This window comes from Myxocyprinus asiaticus, chromosome 26, assembly GCF_019703515.2.
Source record: "Myxocyprinus asiaticus isolate MX2 ecotype Aquarium Trade chromosome 26, UBuf_Myxa_2, whole genome shotgun sequence".
Classification (NCBI taxonomy): Eukaryota; Metazoa; Chordata; class Actinopteri; order Cypriniformes; family Catostomidae; genus Myxocyprinus; species Myxocyprinus asiaticus.
In genome coordinates, this window is record NC_059369.1 from 38,462,176 (window position 1) to 38,478,323 (window position 16,148).

Below are 16,148 nucleotides of genomic sequence, written 5' to 3' on the forward strand. Positions count from 1 at the left end.
TTCAACTGATCACAAAGTATAGTCAGGACATTACTGATGTAAAAAACAGCACCATCACTATTTGAAAAAAGTCATTTTTGATCAAATCTAGACAGGCCCCATTTCCAGCAGCCATCACTCCAACACCTTATCCTTGAGTAATCATGATAAATTGCTAATTTGGTACTAGAAAATCACTTTATATCAAACACAGTTGAAAGCTATTTGGTTCATTAAATGAAGCTTAAAATTGTCTTTGTGTTTGTTTTTGAGTTGCCACAGTATGCAATAGACTGGCATGTATTAAGGTCAATATTAGGTCAAAAATGGCAAAAAAAGAAACAGCTTTCTCTAGAAACTCATCAGTCAATCATTGTTTTGAGGAATGAAGGCCATACAATGCTTGAAATTGCCAAAAAACTGAAGATTTCATACAAAGGTGTACAATACAGTCTTCAAAGACAAAGGACAACTGACTCTAACAAGGACAGAAAGAGATGTGGAAGGCCCAGATATAACTAAACAAGAGGATAAGTACATCAGAGTCTCTAGTTTGAGAAATAGACGCCTCACATGTCCTCAGCTGACAGCTTCATTGAATTCTACCCGCTCAACACCAGTTTCATGTACAACAGTAAAGAGAAGACTCATGGCCTTATGGGAAGAATTGCAAAGAAAAAGCCACTTTTGAATCAGAAAAACAAAAAGAAAAGGTTAGAGTGGGCAAAGAAACAGACATTGGACAACAGATAATTGGAAAAGAGTGTTATGGATCTTAACCCCATTAAGCTTTTGTGGGATCAGCTAGACTGTAAGGTGCGTGAGAAGTGCCCGACAAGACAGCCACATCTATGGCAAGTGCTACAGGAAGTGTGGGGTGAAATGTCACCTGAGTATCTGGACAAACTGACAGCTAGAATTCCAAGGATCTGCAAAGCTGTCATTGCTGCACGTGGAGGATTTTTTGATGAGAACTCATTGAAGGAGTTTAAGAAGTTCTGAACATTTTTGTCAAATTGTAATAGTAACTTTTCACATTATTAATGTCCTGACTATACATTGTGATCAGTTGAATGCCACTTTGGTGAATAAAATTACCAATTTCTTTCCATAATCTGTACATTATTCTAAACTTTTGGCCGCCAGTGTGTATGTGTGTGTGTGTGTGTGTGTGTATATATATATATATATATGATATACATATTATATTAATATAAACATATTATTTACTTTTAATATTGTAGTATTTTAAAGATTCATGTATTGCAAAATTTTGCAAAATTAGCTGCAAAAATAAAGAGCATCTTGTGGAGCATTTGCTTCTGTTTCACACATGACAATAAAAGACTGAGCACAAGCTGGTCCTGAATAAATGAGTTAATCAATGACAATGACAATTGTGCATGTGCACAATTTTATTTTTTACTCTGTGCTTGTGCATTGTGGGATTTAAATGTATCAAAGTGGCTTGAGTGTTTTGACTACGTTCACCAAAATTCGTTCAGATCCATTTAATGATTCAGTGACCATTTCTGGTGATGCCAGAAGGTGATGACAAATGAGTGTCTTGTGTGAAATTAGTTATTTACTGAATCAACAATCAAAAGAACATTTTAATCCTTTAAAATGTGTATGTATAGAGACTTTAGCAGAGGTTTTAAGCATTATCAAGCACATTATTAAGCATTTTTAACCACATAACTATTCACTTCAGTAAAATGCCTGTGTTCTAAGAACACAGCTGAGCTATCTTTTTTCCTACAGTTTGTTGAGTGCACACCGACATAGAGGTAAAAAACAGGAGCTGATATTAAAAATAGCTTTAAATATTTAACACAGATCAAGTAATCTGCTTAAATTAGCAAAAACAACCAATCAAACTATTACCTCACAAACATAATGTAAAAAGCATAACTTAATGAAGACTCATGCGCTGATATGAACTCTACTTACAATGTGTGCTTAAAAGAAGGATTGTCCTTTGTTTTTTTTCTGCAGTGCATTTCAAGTAATGCTGCCGATCAAGAACGACATGCCGATAAATAACTCTCATTTGTGTGTTCCTCATCTCTAGATTATTAATTTAGATCAACATCAATGCCAATAAAAAACATGGATAAATGAGCATTGTTGAAAGCAACTTTGTAGAAATGAATGGAGCCACGTTGATTAGACTGTCTGACTGACGGCCTATTATGTAAGGGTTGTTTCGGCTCATGAAACTCACCTGGGATTGCCTGGATAGTCGCTCAATCAGCCCAAAGTAACAAAACAAAAAGAATACTGTATACAAATCCACCATTTAGACTCGGTATTGGTTTAGCTTGGAAAAGTACAGGGGACAAAAATCACCTTTTTAAAGAGTGCGGGGGACGTGTCCCCGATGTCCCTCATGGCTGCTACACCCTTGCCTAAACCTAACCATTAGTGGAGTAAAATGTAACATTAGAGGGAAAATGGAACCTCCAAAATGGCACTAATCATTGATTATGTGAACATGATTACATCCTGGTGTCAACAAGTGCACGAACCCAGGTCTGTGACACTGCTGTCCCGACACGCATTCAGCTGCACTACAGGAGGGGGTAAATGTGCTTGAACTGATGCAAAAATGTCTGATGGGAGATGGCGCTTGTCAGTAACTCGGCAGATTGTGGTCAATGTCAGGACTCGGGGTACTAGAAAATTCAGTAGCAACATGTCAACTTCCCGTGCGATCATGTTAGTTTGAATTGGAACTGCATGCCCCATCTAATTTCCAGTTTCCAGTGTTTTCAATCGCATTTGTAAAAATTTCCACACAAAAAAAAAAGTTGCTCCATATTCGATACATTGCAGAGTCTCTATGACCGAGTGGGTAGATGACCTGAAGCATAAGCTCGAGTTAAAGGAAGTGTTCACCCAAAAATTGTAATTCTCTCATCATTTACTCATCCTTATGCCATCCTAGATTTGTATGACTTTCTTTCATCAGCTGAACTCTAATGGAGATTTTTAGAAGAATTTCTCAGCTCTTTTGGTCCATACAATGCAAGTGAATGGGTACCAAAATGTTGAAGCTCCAAAAATCATATAAGTCAGCATAAAAGTAATCCATAAGACTCCAGTGGTTAAATCCATGTCTTCAGAATCGATATGATGGTGTGAGTGAGAAACAGATCAACATTAAGTCCTTTTCTACTATAAATTCTCCTCCCTACTCAGTCAATCTCCACTTTTACTTTCACTTTTACATTCTTGTGTTTTTGGTGATTCACATTCTTCATGCATATCGCCCCCTACTGGGCAGGGAGAAGAATTTCTAGCAAAAAGGACTTAAAGATTGATTTGTTTCTCACCCACATCTATCATATCACTTCTTAAGTCAATATATAGATTAAAACACTGGAGTTGTATGGATAATTTTATGATGCCTTTATGTGCTTTTTGGAGTGTCAGCATTTTGATACCCATTCACTTGCATTGAATGGACCTACAGAGCTGAGATATTCTAAAAATTTTTGTTTGTGCTCTGCAGAAGAAAGAAAGTCATACACATCTGAGGCGGCATGAGGGTGAGTGAATGATAAGAGAATTTTCATTTTTGTGTGAACTAGTTACGTAAATATGAACTACTTTGAGTTGCTATGAGAGCCAAAAAGTTGAGCCTGAACTCATTTTTACTCCAACTAACACCAGTATGGTTGTTGTTCTTTGTCTGGATCACATGTTTCGGTAGTTTTTACATTGCTTCTTGTGGATACCTGAACCAGAAAACAGTCCAGTCCATAAAACACCATAATCTCTAAGTAAATTAATTTGGTGACATCATTGCTTCAGTGATGTTTTAAAGTAATAGAAACTATCCATTTTATCATTCTTTGTCTTTTTTTGTCTTTATTTATGTGTTGCACGTACACATACATAAACTAAGAATTTTATTTGAATGCAGCAAATTGTCATGTACTGTAATAGGAATGTACAATTATTTGTCATGCCAAAAAAGCACCTTAAATCTGAAACTGACTTCTATTTTTATTTTTTACATATTCCTTCCTTTCAAGTTTTATAATAATCTTTGTTACCATACTATTCTTCCTGCTTTATGATGTAGACAGTATGCCTAACATAACTAGTTAACATGTACAGTTAATAAACTTCAACAAATCAGAATTTATTTGTTTTCAAAAAAGTGGAAATACATTTTCAACCATTTTTAACAAATTTCTGTTTCGAGTTTGAGCATCACTTGTAGAATATAGGCTAATTAAATACAGATGTATTTTCTACTCATTTTTTATTTTACTTCTGCCATGTAATCTAATACACACCCATCTGACCAATGTCACTGTTAGAAACACAGGTACTAAAACCATTGTTAAAACAAACAGTACAACATCTACACTGTAGTAGGAGTACCAGGGCATTTTATAGGCCTCATTGCGCAGATGAGCTGCCCCTTTGTGTCTCATGACAAACTCAATCCAAAAGAGGGCGCTGTCGAGTGGTTTTAATGGAGTGTCTCTGTGGAGATCGGACAGTCTCTGCATGTTTTTCCTGTAGGAAGGTTCTGTAAACACTTCCTGCACGGCTTGATAGAAGATATTCTCGTTGACAGTGCTCAAGGACAGCATTTTTGCAGCTCCTCTCTCTTTCAGCCGAAGGAGATTGTCATATTGGTCAAAGAAAAGTGGAATTCCAACCACTGGAATACCATGGTAAATGGCTTCCTGAACTCCATTAGTTCCCCCATGAGCTACAAACACTCTGGTCTTTGGATGTCCAAGAAGATCATTCTGTGGCATCCAGTCAACCAGTAATGTGTTGTTGCCTAGAGTAGTTGGTTTCTCTCCAAGGTGTCTCCAAACAATCTTCTGTGGCATTTTTGCAAAAGCGGCAGCAATATCTTCAGTTATGTCTTGTGGAAGTTCACTAACAAATGTCCCCAGAGACATGATAATGACTCCATGTTCTCCAGAACCTTGCACAAAGTCCTCCAGATGTTGTGGTAGGGGATTGGCTGGCATGCACTGAAAGCCGCCCATGTAAATAAAATTTGGCATTATTGGACGAGGAAATTCAAAGACAAAATCCACCCTCATAAGCCAAATATCAGCACCCTGTAGAAGCTCATAGAAATCAACATGTGGATGAAAGTATTTATTACAGACAGCCTGATATTGAGGTTTTATTAGGAATCTATGCTGAATATCCATGAGTACATAAAACAACAAGTTTTTGATTCTCTGATTGAACATCATTTTATCAGTTAAACCTGATCCAGTCTTTGGGATGTATGATGTTGGAGAAGGTGCAATGGCGTGGTGTCCCTCTCCACTAGTAATCCATCTCACATTGTAGACTAGTGGGACGTTAAGGTAGTGAGCCAACATGATACCAGCACCCCACGCTGGGTCTGTGAGGATGACATCATACTGCTGTTCCCGTAGCGACTGCATCAAGTCGTCATCCTCAAACATGGTCCTCACCATTCTGCAAACCATCTCATGGACTTTGGTCATTGTAGCAAACATTTCAAACTGGAGACTAACAAAATTAAACACTGAGGTTGCACTCCGCTCAGTAGCAAATAATCGCTTTAGAATGGGCTTAATGAATTCCTCATCAAAGCTTTCACTGACAGGCACCGTAACAGAAGTGTAATGGGTTGCGTTTTCCTTTGTATACCAGCTTCTGGTTGTACGTAACACAGTGATGTTGTGGCCGTGATTGTACAGTGCTTTGATTAGGATGTCCATGTTCACCCAATGGCTTCCTTCCAAGGGAACAACCAGAACGTTTCCACAGTGGCGGACAGGCACAAAGATGGTCAACAGTGCCAAAGAAAGACACAAAATCCACATACTTTGTGCAATTATAAGCTACAAGAAAGAAAACAATTCTATCCTTAGTTCCCATGAATAAAATGGATTGTTCTGATAAAAATCATGTACTCACCCTCATGTTGTTCCAAGCCTGTATGACTTTCTTTCTTTTGTGGAACTCAAAAGGAGATTTTTAAGCATGTTAAGTCTCAGTCGCCATTCACTTTAATTATATGGAAAAAAAGATTAAATGAAAGTGGAGTCTTACATCTCCTTTTGTGTTCCACGGAAGGGAAGCAGTTATACGGGTTTTAGAAAAACATAAGGGTGAGTAAATTATTTTTGGGTGAACTATCCATTTAAATGATCAGTAATAAATTAAAATAATCATTTAGCAGTCATTAAATAAATTAGCAGTCCATGTGTAACTTACCGTTGTCTGCCGTCTTGAACTCTTGAGTCTGGATAGCACAATGATATAATTTCTCTGAGCTTTTGCAATGCTGAAATTATGTTTTTCTTTTAAAATATGCCATTGCCTGGCTGGAATTGTAAGAAACAGGTAAATGTTCAACTGTGTTCTCAAATAGGCAAGTTCTGCCTGTAAAATGTTTTTGAAGTGAGAGAGTGCAGGGGTTTAGCTTGAAACAACGGCATGAACTTTGACACCTTTCTTCAGAGTATTTGTGTTTAAGTGGATTTATTTTTTCCCTCTATAATCAAAACTCACTCTAAATACAGCTACACATTTCTTTCTCTTCATAGATCTACTGATATTTACACACACATTGCTTTACTTTTTAAACGTTTCATTTTGTGGTAATCCATGATAGCTCAAGAAAGACAAAATGATCTATTGTGACAAAGAAACAACACTCTCACGGTGAAATCGTCAGGATTTGTACGACTTTTCTAAATTTGGCTAATTCGTATGATATCGTGCGACTGCACTCCTTTGAATTCCTACGATTTTCACTACAGCCAAAGACGTCGCTGGACATAATTTTCATCTAATACACAACAATCATGGGGGCAGTGGTGGCTCAGCAGTTAAGGCTCTGGGTTACTGACCAGAAGGTCGGCTGGGTTCAAGCCCCAGCACTGTCAAGATGCCACTGTTGGGCCCTTGAGCAAGGCCCTTGACCCTATCTGCTCCAGGGGTGCCATATCATGGCTGACCCTGCACTCTGACCCCAGCTTAGCTGGGATATGTGAAAAAACAAATAAATTTCATTGTATGTATGCAAAAAAAAAAAAAGTATGTATAATGTGTGACCAAAATAAAGGCTTCTAGTCAGTTACTTGATTCTGTCACACACAACAGCTTCCTATCATGTTTACACACCCTACTATTTGGTTAAGTTTAGATAAGGGGTTTGGGTAAGGGCATAATATTAATAAGTATGTCCTTAACGCCTTGTGCGTAGAACTCGCGCTTCTGCATTAGACATCCAGGAATTTGCATGTGGTGAAGTCGTATGAGTTTATGCGAGACCATACGAAATAGCCAACTCGTAAATTATGACTTTTCATGAGATAGGGTTGCAAAGAAACAAATTTTGCTTTTTGTTTCTGCAGTCTTGTTTAACAAGTCATGCATGTCATTAGTGTTGTATTGTAGTGAATGAAGAGCTGTTAAAAAGTAAGAAACTTTAATAGTAAATAGAAGGTATTACATAGTTACAAATGCAGTTTTTGAAACCTGATGTTTTTGTTAACATAGATTGTTTCACTCTTTCAAAGTGCATTACAAAAGAAGCTTATGACATAAACATAAGAGCATTACTATATAGGGGAGACCTGGGCCAGATGTCACATTGGAAGTTGTCACAAGGTGCTATATTACAGTATAAGGTTTTGAGTCAGAGTCCAAATACTCAAGTGCTTGTTTTCTCATTGCAGTGGTTGGTTTCAAACATCTAGTTCAAAACTGTCTACCATTAGTTTTTAGTTTTTTTCTTTTGTAAATGAATTAACTCTTAGACATGCAAGTAGACACAATAAATTACACAGAGATACATTATATTAAGGTGTATAGTGGCAGGTTCCTATTGTGACCCAGCTATTTGGGCATGTTGTCACAAAAGGTCAGTGTGTTAAATAAACGGTATCTTTCATCCTGCACAATAACAGTGCAAATGTTATTTATTTATTTATTTTTTTAAGTTAAAGGAATAGTTCACCCAAAAATGAGAAATCATTTACTCACCTTCATGCCATCTGAGATGTGTATGACTTTCTTTCTTCTGCAGCACACAAATTACGATTTTTATAAGAATAGTTCAGCTCTGTTTGTCCATACAGTACAAGTGAATGGGTGCCAAAATTGTATGCCCCAAAAAGCACATAAAGGCATCATAAAAGTAATCCATAAGACTCTAGTGATTTCTTCAGAAGTGATATTGATACTGATAACAGATCAATATTTAAGAAAGTCTTCTCCCTGCCCAGTATGGGCCTTATGTATGCAGAATGTGAATCATCAAAAACACAAGAAGAAGAATGTGAAAGTGAACGTTAAAGTGGACATTGATTAGGGAGGAGAATTTAAAGTAAAAATGTCCCTCTGGGGTCGACGGACGCGCCGGCGCGTCCTACTGGATTTTTTCCGCATAACAGCGGAAACAACTTAAAATACTCCGTCATTTTTGGGCATACAGATAAGTGTAAGACATCATTAGAAACTAGAAAGGGTCTACTTTTATTTGTGTACATTCACAATAACAACAAACCTTGTGCTTTTGTAAAATAAAGAAAATAAACGGTGCGCTTTTAGCCGTCTCTGTCTCCGCGAGCATCTTTCTGAAATGCGTCACAAAAATTAACTGAAACTCAGCGAATATTTATCAGACAAACATGAAACATATGTCTAAAGAAAGCTTAAAATGTCTACTTTTAAATAAAACATTTCAAATTTAAAACAAATATTCTCCTGCAATGTAATCTGTATGAAACAACGCGATGTACAGTTTCTCCTGGCTCAGCTCATTATCGCTAATGTGATCTCACCCACCAGCAGAGCGCGCTATTCATACGGTAATGTGCTGAGGCGATCAATGCAAATGGTAAACGCCCCCAACAATGCCTTAAAAAACATCAAGTACATTCAGTTTCCTGCGCGTTTGGAAGATGGCACGCTACACAGGTGAGGAAGCTCTACAGATGGTCCTGGATAGTGATGAAGAGTTCACATTTTCCTCAGAAGAAGAGCGGGACTCTGACGATGAACGTTTACATTTTGAAGAGCGACTTGATCCAGAGGATACAATTCCGGATGAGTAAGTCATTTAGTTTTACTTACATTAGTTGACATGCTATTTTATATAAACTTACATATTTTACTAGCTGGACTATTTCCAGAGTTGCCAGCCAGGATTCAGAGTATTGACATTTGAAATATGTCCTAATAGGCAAGTTTTAGTTACATTTAAATGCTGTTTCGGCTAAAGCAGGTATTTAAATTGTATGCTGTATGATATAAATATGATATGTAATATGATATAAAAATAATATGAATGTTTAGATTATATTTTAACTAGTGTTTATGCTGCCTCATTATCATCAACGAAGCTTGTGCTTGCAAATATCTGTTCGGGTGTAAATGAGTAAAATGTGCTGTAAATATGCCCATATTAAAAAATCTGCATATTAGAATGATTTCTGAAGGATCATGTGATACTGAAGGCAGCAGTAATGATGCTGAAAATTCAGCTTTGATCACAGGAATAAATTGTATTTTACAATATATTCAAATAGAAAACAGTTATTTTAAATTGTAAAAAATATTTCACAATATCACTGTTTTTGCTGTATTTTGGATCAAATAAATGCAGCCTTGGTGAGCAGAAGAGACTTCTTTTAAAAACGTTAAAAAATCTTACAGATCTGTAAACTTTTAAACGGTAGTGTAGGTCTAAAGTTTTTAAGTAAAGTCTTTATGTAAAGAAAATGTATAGTCAGATAATACATTCAGTCATTAAGTCTCCTCACATTCATTATCTCTCAGGGGAGGGGTCTTTGTCTCCTCAGGTGTGAATAACCTCAATATTCATGATCATCCAGGCCTCCTCGCATATGGCCTTTCTAACACTAAAAGTGTCTTACAAAAGTTAAATGACTATATTGTTTTGTATGAATGAGTGATCAGGATGGTTTCACATCATTTTTGTAGCAAAAACTCTAGGCTACAAGATCCAGTTCTCAAAAGTCTTGTGAACAAATGTTTAGTATGTGTTATATGGCCTTATTTCAGTGACTTACAATTTTAGTTTTGTCAAAAACCACGCATAAACGTTATTTTCTCAAAAATACAAACATGTACATACATGTTGTTCACATATTATTGTAGCCCAGTTTGTGCTGAATACAGTATTATCAGACTTTAGCCATTAATATGTTTTTAAGCAACTGAAAAAAAGCACAAATGTCACGGCATGTCAAAACTTCTCCAGGGCCCAAAACACCCTCAGACCCCATAGGGTTAAACACTGATCTGTTTCTCACCCACACCTATCATATCGCTTCTGAAGACATTGATTTAACCACTGGAGTCATATGAATTACTTTTATGCTGACTTAGGTGATTTTTGGAGCTTTAAAATTTTGGCACCCATTAATTTGCATTATATGGACCAAAAGAGCTGAGACATTCTTCTAAAAATCTTCATTTGTGTTCTGCTGATGAAAGAAAGTCACACATCCGGGATGGCATAAGGGTGAGTAAATGATGAGAGCATTTGCATTTTTGGGTGAACTATTCCTTTAAGACTTTAAAGGGGTCATGACATGAAGAATCAAGTTTTCCTTCATCTTTTACCATATAAGAGGTCATTATACTATAAAAACATACTGTACGTTTTAAAACTCAAAACTTCCTCCTCACTGCAAAAAGAGCAGTTGTTGAAACCAAACTGCCAAAACGACTCATTCTCTACTTCCTTCATATTGTGATGTCACACTGTGTTATACATTTGCATCTGGCCTCCTCAACAACAACACATCAACACCTACTTTACCTTATGACTTGGTGAGCGGTGAGATGGCAAGGAGAGAGCAGGTCAGTCAAGAGCAGAGAGCCAATCATAACAGTGAGTGTTTACTGTCAAGTCTTAAAGGAGAAGCAGGACCAAAACCGAACATTTCTTACAGAGGGTCAGAATAAGTGTAGAAAATGACCATGTTTTACAAATATATGGCTGTTTTTTGTGCAAAAACTTTACAAATATTATAAGTAAACCTTAAGTAACATAATTAAATAATTACAAAAAAGGCATGTCATGACCCTGTTTACCACTGGTCCAACAGGTACAACTGGGAGTGAAACAAATTCCTGTACTTTATCTCAGAGAGTCAGAGGATTTTCTGGTATGAATGTGACACAGAAGAGAAATAAGGACAATAACATTTTATCGGCCAAATGGTGCAGGGCTTAATGCTTCTAGATGGCCAGTCTTCAAGGTCTCACATCAAAGTTTGTAGAGATGGTCTGTGTGGAAATAATACAAGAAACATGACTGACTGTTTATGGAGCAGGTGCTATTTGATGATTTATATACTTTTTAATTCATGGCTAAAGATATGAACTCAAATAAACAAACAAACAAACAAATTGCAATTAAAGGGTTCGTTCACCCCCAAATGAAAATTCACTATTTACTTACCTTTAAGCCATCCTAGATGTGTATGACTTTCCTTCTTCAGCAGAACCAAAGTGAAGATTTTTATAAGCAGATTTCAGCTCAGTTTGTTCATACAATGCATGTAAATGGGTGCCATCAGGCTGCTGCCTGTTTGACGGTCCAAAAGGCATATTTAGGCAGCATAAAAGTAATCCACACTACTCCAGTCGATGAATTAATATCTTCTGAAGCAAATTGATAGGTTTGTGTAAAAAAATAAATCGATAATTAAAACTTAAAAAAATCACTTCCTGCCAGCAGTCGCTGGACAAACTGAGCTGAAATCTGCTTATAAAAATCTTCACTTTGGTTCTGCTGAAGAAGGAAAGTCATATCTGGGATGGCTTAAAGGTAAGTAAATCCTGAGAGAATTTTCATTTTTTGGGTGAACTATTCATTTAAGCATATATTTAATGTGATTTATAGTAAAAAATTAAACCGTAGAGCTCTCTTATTGGAATTCTTACTAGTAAAAATGCAATTACAGAGCTCTCTAAGTTCCTCCTAGTAAAAAATCAGTTGTAGAGCTCTGTAATTAAACATGAATGGGAGTCCATGGAAACATATGACAAGTAAATTATTCAATTGTAGAGCTTTCTAATTGGATTTTTTCTAGTAAAGATGCAATTAGAGAGCTAGCTCTGTAATTGAAATTCTTGCAAGTACAAATTTAATTATAGAGCTTTCTAATTGGAATACTTGAACAAATTCCATTATAGAGCTCTGAAATTGGAAATCTTACAAGTAAAAATGCAATCATGACAAGTAACGCTGGGAACATTAAAAGATAATTTGGTCTTCCATACTATTCTTATATGCTGCTTTGGAATGAATGTTACTGTAATGAATTAGGGAAGCAGAATTTCTGGTTTCACAAGGTGTGTCCCGATCCCAACAATTTACTGTAAAATGTAAATGTGTCTCTGTTAGGGTTGTTAGGCTATTTTAGTATCCTCAATGTTTAACTTAATAGGATGACATTGCAGAGAAGGAAATCAGAAAGCTGTGTTGTCTTGTCTATGTAACATTTATCAGGTTCCAATGTATGTCCAATGAGTCGCAAGTCTTTCACTGTTACTATAAGTTGCTTACCTGTTGTCTTTGACAGCCCCTTTTACATTTTAATGGGTTAATTGTGTTTGAAGTTTTCTGTTTTCCAGTTCGATTTCACGTATTCTTGTGGCCAGATCTTTAACTGCCTCTGCATTTGCGCGAACCTCTTCCAGGCTTTGTGGAAAGTCGCCACAGAATCTGTTTAGGTCGACCAGCTTTCCGGAGATATTCATCACACAATGTACACACCTGAAGAACATCACTGGACCCTTATTAGATCCCCTTCAATTTGCTTATAGAGCAAACAGGTCTGTGGATGATGCAGTCAACATGGGATTGCATCATATCCTGCAACATCTGGACAGACCAGGGACATATGCAAGGATCCTTTTTGTGGACTTCAATTCGGCTTTCAACTCCATCATCCCAGCTATACTCCAGAATAAATTACACCAACTCTCTGTTCCCATGTCTATCTGTCAGTGGATTACCAGCTTTCTGACGGACAGGCAGCAGCTTGTGAGACAGGGGAAACCCCAGGGATGTGTGCTCTCCCCACTACTCTTCTCCCTCTACACCAATGACTGCATCGCCAAAGACCCCTCTGTCAAACTCATGAAGTTTGCAGATGACGCCAATGAGTTTGCATACAGAAGGGAGGTTAAACAGCTGGCTGTCTGGTGCAGTCAAAACAACCTTGAGCTGAACACACTCAAAACGGTGGAGATGATTGTGGACTTTAGGAGAAACACCCCAACACTGACCCCCCTCACCATTCTAAACAGCACTGTGGCAGCAGTGGAGTCATTCAGGTTCCTGGGCACTATCATCTCACAGGACCTGAAGTGGGAGACCCACATTGACTCCATTGTAAAAAAAAAAAGGCCCAGCAGAGGTTGTACTTCCTTCGCCAGCTGAGGAAATTCAACCTGCCACAGGCGCTGCTGATACAGTTCTATTCAGCAGTCATTGAGTCTGTCCTCTGTACTTCAATAACTGTCTGGTTTGGTTCAGCTACAAAATCAGACATCAGAAGACTACAAAGGACAGTTCGGACTGCTGAGAGGATTATTGGTTGTGATTTGATCACGGTGAATGTCTGGGAGTGCAGAGAAGGGTTTTATCCAGACGCAGGGACTGTTGATAGCACTTGTTCCCGTGGCTCAGCATCGCTTGTGTGTAGATTGCATCACTGTATTACTAATACTGTAGTAACCATGTTTTTTGGCAGAAACCTTAGTTTTAATGCAATTAACCATGATGATACAGGGGTGTAAAAAGTACTCCGAAATTATAAGTGAAAATTACTAAGTGAAAGTATGGATACCGAGTGAAAATTTTACTCAATTAAAAGTCCAAGTATTTAGCCAAAAACATACTTGAGTGAAAGTAAAAAAGTATTCACATTCGATTGTACTTAAGTGTTAAAAAAGTAAAAAGTAACTTTTTTCCTAGCTAGAATGAAATCAATAGAGGAGTTAAATTACGAGTTAAATGGCAGATTATCAGCTTATAAACACGTACTTTTCGCTCTATTCCTCACACAATGCTATCTTATGACATATCAACACTTTTTCTATAGCGCATGACTCATTTAAATGTTCGCATTACATTACCAACTACATTTACAAGCTTGTTTAACTGTGATCAAATTGCGCAGTAGCTCAACTGATACAGTGTTGCTTATGCGATACAAAGAACCGGGGATACGAGTCCTGAAGAGCACGCGAGTCATGAGCTGAAAGTGTCATTGGAGCATCACATTATGATGTTGTTGCTTCAAAAATTTTGTTTTTCCATCTCACATTTGCTTTCTATGACACTATCGGTTAGGTTTAAGGTTTAGGGAAGGGAGGTAGGTCTTACTGATTTAAATCTCGATAGAACATTAACCTTAAAACCTCATCTGTTTGGAAGAACATTTCACTCACTATTAGAGCCACACAGTGGACATTTCACTTCATAACTGCCCTGAAACGTGAAATGAACCACATAATATATATTTGCAACGCGAATGATCATTTCTGACTTCATAAATGTCCAATCTAGAAGTAGCAGGCATTTAGAATAAAGTTTAGGACAAACACAGTCAGTGTTTCTAATTTCGTGCTCATAGTTTTGAATGAATACCTCAAATTCAGTCAGGCGGTTACATTCGGTCTAGTCGCACAAATATTTCAACATATCCGAAGCTCACATCGGATCTGAAATTCCGCCTTTGCAGATGGTCAGAACTCCACACAGGGAAAGAAAATTATCTTCAAAAATGTAATGAGTACATTTCAAGGTTAAATATAATTGTAAGGAGTAGTACTATTTTTTGTTTGGAAATGTAATTAAGTAAAAGTACAAGTATTCGGTTTAAATTGCACTTGCGTAAAGTACAAATCCACAAAAATAATACTTAAGTATTTTTACTCAATTACTTGACACCCCTGTGATGATAGTACAGTAATATGTTGGTAATATTGTAACCATGGTTAATTTTGTGGTTACTGTACATTTACAACAAAATACCATTGTGAAACCATGGTTACTGTCGTAAAAATGAAATGTGCCAGTAACATCCTTTTAGTACTGATAAATGGTTACATAGGGTGACCATATGCCCTCTTTTTCAGACCTGAAAAAAACCTATCAGGATTTGGCTTTTTCATCACATTTCATCACAAGTTCTCTCAGTTAGGACCATTATACATTCTGTGTATCTGATACTGCACATCAGTTTCTACATGTTTAGATGTCCTTATGTGATTATTCTGGCTGAGAGCGCACACTCTTAAAAGTACTCAAATTCTTTACACACTCTTTCTCTGTGCACTATACAGGAGCTCAAATCTCACCTAGGGTGCCAAAAGAGTCTAGGCCGGCCCTGCTCAGTCCAGCACATATTTGACACTGCCCAGATGACAATGCCTCCATAAACTTCTCAGTTCCAATTTTGGTTTCAAAAATGGCCAAAAATAAACAACTAGAAACACATCAGTCTATTGTTTTGTTAGTAAAACAGACTTCTCACAGGTCCTAAACTGGCAACTTCAATGAACATTACATGCCAGACACCAGTTTCATCTACAACAGTGAAGAGACTCTGGAGTGCTGGCCTTTCGGGCAGAGTTGTTTTTTTTTTTTTTTTTAATTTTTTTCCCTTTTTCACCCAATTTGGAATGCCCAATTCCCAATGCACTTTTAAGTCCTCTGGTCATGTAGGGATTCGCCTCAATCCGAGTGGCAGAGGACGAATCCCAGCTGCCTCCGCGTCTGTGACTGCCGACCCGCGCATCTTATCACGTGGCTTGAGCGCGTTGCGGTGGCTTCACACCATCCACCGCGGCATCCAAACTCACCACGCGCCCCACCGAGAACGAACCACATTATAGCGACAACGAGGAGGTTACCCCATGTGACTCTACCCTCCCTAGCAACCGGGCTAATTTGGTTGCTTAGGAGACCTGGCTTGAGTCACTCAGCACGCCTTGGGATTCGAACTCGTGAACTCCAGGGCTGGTAGCCAGCGTCTTTTTACCACTGAGCTACCCAGGTCCTTTCAGGCAGAGTTTTAAAGAAAAAGCAACATGTGAAACTGGCAAGTTATATTACCTATTAAGTTGTAATAGGTGAGTTAAAAGTTGGA

At 37.5% G+C, this 16,148-nt stretch overlaps 1 protein-coding gene across 1 annotated transcript; it reads right to left on the reverse strand.

The window, feature by feature from the left end:
• Nucleotides 1-4,110: 4,110 nt before the first annotated feature.
• LOC127416619 (UDP-glucuronosyltransferase 2C1-like) lies at nt 4,111-5,732 on the reverse strand. Its single transcript, XM_051656058.1, has one exon. The coding sequence runs from the start codon at nt 5,715-5,717 to the stop codon at nt 4,245-4,247; it is 1,473 nt and encodes a 490-aa protein (XP_051512018.1). The 5' UTR covers nt 5,718-5,732; the 3' UTR covers nt 4,111-4,244.
• Nucleotides 5,733-16,148: the final 10,416 nt, after the last annotated feature.

Bases quoted from the DNA above. Each gene is read 5' to 3' on its own strand.
- LOC127416619 (XM_051656058.1), bottom strand. From the start codon at position 5,717: ATGGACATCCTAATCAAAGCACTGTACAATCACGGCCACAACATCACT.